Source organism: Stegastes partitus, unplaced genomic scaffold (assembly GCF_000690725.1).
Source record: "Stegastes partitus isolate 25-593 unplaced genomic scaffold, Stegastes_partitus-1.0.2 Scaffold115, whole genome shotgun sequence".
Taxonomy (NCBI): Eukaryota; Metazoa; Chordata; class Actinopteri; family Pomacentridae; genus Stegastes; species Stegastes partitus.
The window spans coordinates 506,148-511,735 of NW_007577846.1; the positions used below are offsets into that span (position 1 = coordinate 506,148).

At 37.7% G+C, this 5,588-nt stretch overlaps 1 protein-coding gene and 1 non-coding gene across 2 annotated transcripts in view; both read right to left on the reverse strand.

The window, feature by feature from the left end:
• havcr1 (hepatitis A virus cellular receptor 1) overlaps positions 1-3,436 on the reverse strand; it is a 10,277-nt gene extending 6,841 nt beyond the window's left edge. Inside the window, exons 1-2 of the mRNA XM_008278116.1 lie at positions 3,353-3,436; positions 755-1,118 (exon numbers count right to left, since the gene is read on the reverse strand). Coding sequence (XP_008276338.1) covers positions 755-1,118; positions 3,353-3,389 — 401 coding nt within the window. The 5' untranslated portion in view covers positions 3,390-3,436. The remainder of the gene's footprint in view (positions 1-754; positions 1,119-3,352) is intronic.
• Positions 3,437-5,238: 1,802 nt separating this feature from the next.
• On the reverse strand, positions 5,239-5,310 carry trnad-guc (transfer RNA aspartic acid (anticodon GUC)). Its single transcript has one exon. It is a non-coding gene; the product is annotated as a tRNA-Asp (tRNA).
• Positions 5,311-5,588: the final 278 nt, after the last annotated feature.

The window sequence follows — 5,588 nt, forward strand, 5'->3', positions numbered from 1 at the left end:
AGCTTACGAGCTTTCTAACACCTCAGGTCTCCTTTGCTGTAAGTAGCTCACATGATTGAGTTTTAAGCTCTGTGATTGGCTGGTTTCAGTTGAAATGTATAAACGTTTGAATTAAACCTGATTTTTAGCTCTGATTGGGTCGCCTCCAGCAAATTTGAGAATCAGGATGATTTCTGTCAAATCGGTTGTTGTTGATGTTCAGTTGGAGGTTGTTGCATTTTAACAGAGTGGAGAATCTTCTAGAGAAATGATCAGCAGCCACTAAACATGTAAATAGGTCAAAGTCAGAAAGCGGAAATATAGTTTTTAGTGGCAGCAACTCAATGAAACAACAAAAGTGAAGCCTGAATAATGCTGACAGTAGAGTTTATTAGCTGTCAACTATTGAATCAATTACCATTGATTTGACCATTTTTTAAGATAAATAATTCTGATTGCAGCTTTTTAAAAGTGAATATTTTCTGGTTTCTTTCCTCCTCTATGACAGTAAACTGAACATCTTTGTGTTGAGGACGAAACCATTTTATGACCAAAGCAGATAACTCAGAGATTCATTGAAGCTAAAAATAAAGATCAATTGTGACACTAAACCACATTATTACTGCCAGTAAACCAAAGTAAACCACATCATGGTCTGATGAAGGCTTTCTGCTTTGTGAAAACTATCCATCAGATTTACTTTGAACTCTGAAAAACATCAAATTTCATATCAGATTTTTTTATGTTTAATCTGAAAATGTGTCTAAAAACAGACGGAACAAGTTGCTTCTTGCCTCTAATGGTCAGATTGAAGTGATGTTTGTCGTCGTTGAACCACCCGGGTATTTCCACTCTGCATCCATAGCGTCCAGCGTCGTCCTCTGTGAGTTTCATTATCGTCATAGAAACGTCGCCATCGTCCAGTCGTCCAGTCAGCTGGTACCTGCTGGAAACTCGGCTCTCTTCTTTCACTTTATATCCATCCGTGGAGACGAGCTGGTTGCCGCAGCCCCTGCTTGGTATGTCTCCTCGAATCCAGCAAACGTACAGAGCTCCGTAGTATTTTATGTCATATTTACAGGTGAGAGTGACGTTCTCACCTGTTTGACCCTCAACACTGGAGCTGAAACATTCAGAGACTGAGGACAGAAAGACAAGAAGGTTTTTCAGATAAAATCCAAACTCTTAAATCTCAGCTTCAGTCCAACGTGTCCCATAGAATCAGTATTTTTAACATACTGGCTGATTTTTATTAGTCATGAGTCATTAAAAAAAACAAAAAAACAATCAGTTTCTCCAACCTGACCTCCTCAGAATCAGCTGATTATTTATCTGCAACAACTTCAGCGTATTTATTGAAGCAAAGTTTTACCTTCATGCTATGAATATGTTCAGTTACAGGCCTTTGAAGTACATAGAGGTGGAACTATACACTTTTTAAAAATTTGTCTTAGTTCTTCCATCATTTCTGAGCCTCAAAACTTCATCAGTTCAGCAGATAAACACACGATACGTTCAGGACAAAAGAAACACACATTGGAGTTCTGCAATAAATCAGTTTTACATCCATCCAGGTGTCACAATATAAACACTGAATCTGTTTTGTGTTCATTTTTTTCATTCAAAGTTCATAGCATGTGTGATGATGGTTGGTCAGAACAAGTTCTAGACAATAAAAAGATCATTTTTGCCTTGATGATGCTGCCACCACCATGCTTCAAAGTGGGCATGGTGTGTTTGTAATGATGTGCATTCTGGGGCAAATGTCAAGGCTCATATCAACATATGTGATGGTGGTCAGAACAAGTTCTAGACAATAAAAAGATCATTTTTGCCTTGATGATGCTGCCACCACCATGCTTCAAAGTGGGCATGGTGTGTTTGTAATGATGTGCATTCTGGGGCAAATGTCAAGGCTCATATCAACATATGTGATGGTGGTCAGAACAAGTTCTAGACAATGAAAGGTCTCATTTATACCTACAGTGGACACCAGGATCATCTTCTGGATAAGATTCCTTCTGTGTCAAAACCGTTTTCTAATATTTTAGCTCTTGTGAATGTAGCTTCAGTCTGTGAAATGGAGACACAACATTTGTGTTTGCAAGTTTTTATATATTAGTTTGGACAAATCCAATTATATTCCCAGATTGACTGCATGGCTCCAGCTAAGTCTATGATCATGGTGACCAGTTGGGAAAACATTATTTTAACCAGTAAACAGAATCTCAGTGTTTACATTTTGCTAGTGTCAAAGAAGGCCGATATTAGAATTAAACAGAAGGACATTTCAACCCACCACTACGTCAGTTTAGGGTCTGTAATGCTGAAATATTGATATTATGAAGGTAAACCTTTGCATGGCTTCAGTAAATATACTAAAGTTACTGCAGATTTTAAAAATTCAGCTAGTTCTGAGGAAGTCTGGAGGGATTTTTACAGGTTTGGTTGAGTTTAAATGTTAGCGTTTGAGCTCAGAGTCGAAAGTCCAACCAAACAAGAAACTTGAGAAAAGACATTTTCCTACTAGACGAACTTTTGGCATCTCCTAAAGAGTCTTTTTTCCAGCCCAACCTGAAAATCAACAGCTCCAAAATGACTAAAACTGACTATAAAAATAGAGAATACATTTTTTATCCAGTTCAGTTAGCTGGGTGTTTCATTTACTCAAGCATATCACACATTTTGGTTCAAAAATAACTGGAAAACGTTTTCTGTCAAATACGATGACACAGATTTATTGCGTTTACTATTCTGAGCAGGAAAAACCTCCTGACTCCCCCTCATTTTATTTCTCTTTAATCAGCACTTTTTTTTCTCTCTCTGTTCTTTGGCTCAGTTTTTTCCTCACAGATCTGTTTTCTGGTTCCTGTTTCTGCTGCTGCAAGTCAAGTTTCACAAGGCGACGATAAATTCTGAAGATCTGATAATGTAAGCGATATGAAACCCACAACATCACACTTCAGCGGACACATAATCGCTTTCACCAGGTCAGTTGTGTGTCTGCAGCTGCAGCTGTTGTCGCTTCGTTCTCCGTTACTGTGACACTTTGACACATAAGATCCTCTCGCTTAGATGTAAATATAAGTGGAATAAACGAGTGTCTGTCAGCCAGCAGCACATCGAGCTGAATTCAAAAGGAAAAGGTGCAAAACAAGACGCAAAAAAAAAGTCTTTATCAGTGTAAAGTATTCATGTTTGTATCAGTATTATTATTACATATCAGTGACAGTTGTGGCTGTTTTTCTTGATTTAAACAATTTCACACACGAGAGGGGAAAATTTAACCCAGAAAGGAGACAAACAAGAAGAAAAAGACAGAATGAAATGATAAAAGTTTTTTAAAAAAAGGGCTTTTTAAAAGAGAAAGTACCTGTGAGGAGAACGAGCAGCAGCAGCACGATCTTCATGACGAACGCTGATCAACTGACAGCGAGTCTCCACAGCTGCTGAAAAAGTAAAAACCACAAGTCGTCAGAGGGAGGATCTGCAGAACCAAACACCAGCAGGAGGAGGAAACTTTAAAGTGTTCACTTAGTGTTGGTGTGAAACTGTGGTGTAAGTTATAGCTGACCCACAGGAGGAAGAAACCACCAAATACAGATAATATCTAGACTGGACATGTGTCGCAGATATCTGGAATTTAAGTAGATTTCTCATTACAGCAACATCTGCATGTAGTATGAGTTCCAGATGTCTACACTTTTATTCTGACTAGTTATAAGTCCAACTCAACATATCTTTTATCCTCTCATCTATACTGTCCTTTTGAGACTTTTAAATTAAGTTTAAATGAGTCAGAATGATGTTGATTTCTCAGACTGGAACTCTGACCAGTCCAAATACACATCAGTATCTTGAATTAGAGTTCTGACTCGATGAAATCCTTCGTTTTAAACATACTACGACGCTTAAAACACACGTCAAGTAGTTTTACGGCCATGTCAGAGCAGACCGACATTCTGCTATATTTGGACCACCAGGCTGTGATGATCAGTTCCTGCCCCCTTCAGGAACAAAACTCTGTCTGCACCTGAGAATCAACACAGTTATGTCGCCCTGTCTTACTCAACAACCGCTGCAATCAGAAAGAACACCCAAAGTTCCACTATAAATACCTTAGCAAGCTTCTAACAACACTGTAGTGATGCTAAATGAGTTTATATTAAAGGTCTGATGAAAATCTCATTTTTAGGTCCAGATAAATAAGAAATAAGGTTTCATATTTGAGTCTATGTGGAAACAGGAAAACTAGATTGTGGATAATATTATCACAAGTATTTCCTGCTTCTATTATTTAGTTGTAATTACAAATCTTTCGCTCACACTCTACTGGCATGTCGGCTACTGTTAAGGATGAAGTCACATTATGACAGAATGCACTACGATTTCAAAATGAGGGAACTATTCGGGTAAGTCATGCCACCATGTTGGCCAGATGGTTTTTCTGGTCAGCACATGATTTGATTTCCTGTTTTCAGCATTTTGTATCAGCTGCTTCCTGCATCTGAAACCCCAGACTCTGAGTTTCACTTCAATAATTTGAAGGTTCAGAGGCTGAAAGAGGACAGCTGAGCTCCTCCCTGCAAACAATATCTACAACTTGGACTCCTGCAAACAAATATATAAATATCTAGCAAATATTTTGAAAGTTCAGGGCAACCACAAAGACAATGAAGTAAAATGTTGCTGTCTATAGTTGATTTGAATGTAACCCAGAGAAGAGTCTGTTGAAGCCTGCTGGCTGCAGTACCATTTCTGACCACAACATGTAGCTTTATAGATTCCTGGCGCTGTTTCAAAGTTTTGACAAACAATAAAAAAAGATATAAATAAATACAAATGCACATCTTGTTTATACATTTTTAATTTTGTTGCTACTATTTCATTCTTGAAGTCTTTCACACCTAAATAAAATGAGGAATGCTTAAAGCTTCACTATAACGTCCCAGCTAATATTGAACAGAGTAAAATAAATATATTCTAGAAGTTTTATCCTATTTTTGAAAAATAAAATTCCGCCCTTGAACATAAACAGAAAGAAAGATAAGAAATACATAAATTAACTGATATTTAATCAATTTAGAAATAATTGCTGATAATCAATGATTTACCTTTTTGTGCCTTTTTATTTGGATATTTATTAATTAATCAATCAGAGCTCTTTAAGCTATATATTAATGCTCTATATTAATATTCTGCTCTGACATTTAGTTAATTTAAAAAAAATAGAAAATCTCAAAATCAAAACAAGCTTCACTCCCCGTCGGGGAATCGAACCCCGGTCTTCCGCGTGACAGGCGGAGATACTGTCCACTATACTAACGAGGAAGTTGCAAGCTGTCATGTGACCACATTGAGCCAATAGCAGCTTCTCTATGACGGTCCCCATCACTATGTCATATATTTTTGGCCACTAATAAGATTTGGGGGGCGCTGTCTACATCGCTTTGGATGAAAACAGCAGCTGGAGGAAGTTGTTCACCCCGTTCACTCTGTTTATCACCCTGGAGGCGATAAACTCATACTGCAAATGATGCACATTTTCCTTCTTGTTTTGCACTTAGATGCCAAACTGCATTTAGTTGTCTTAATGCATGTACTCAATG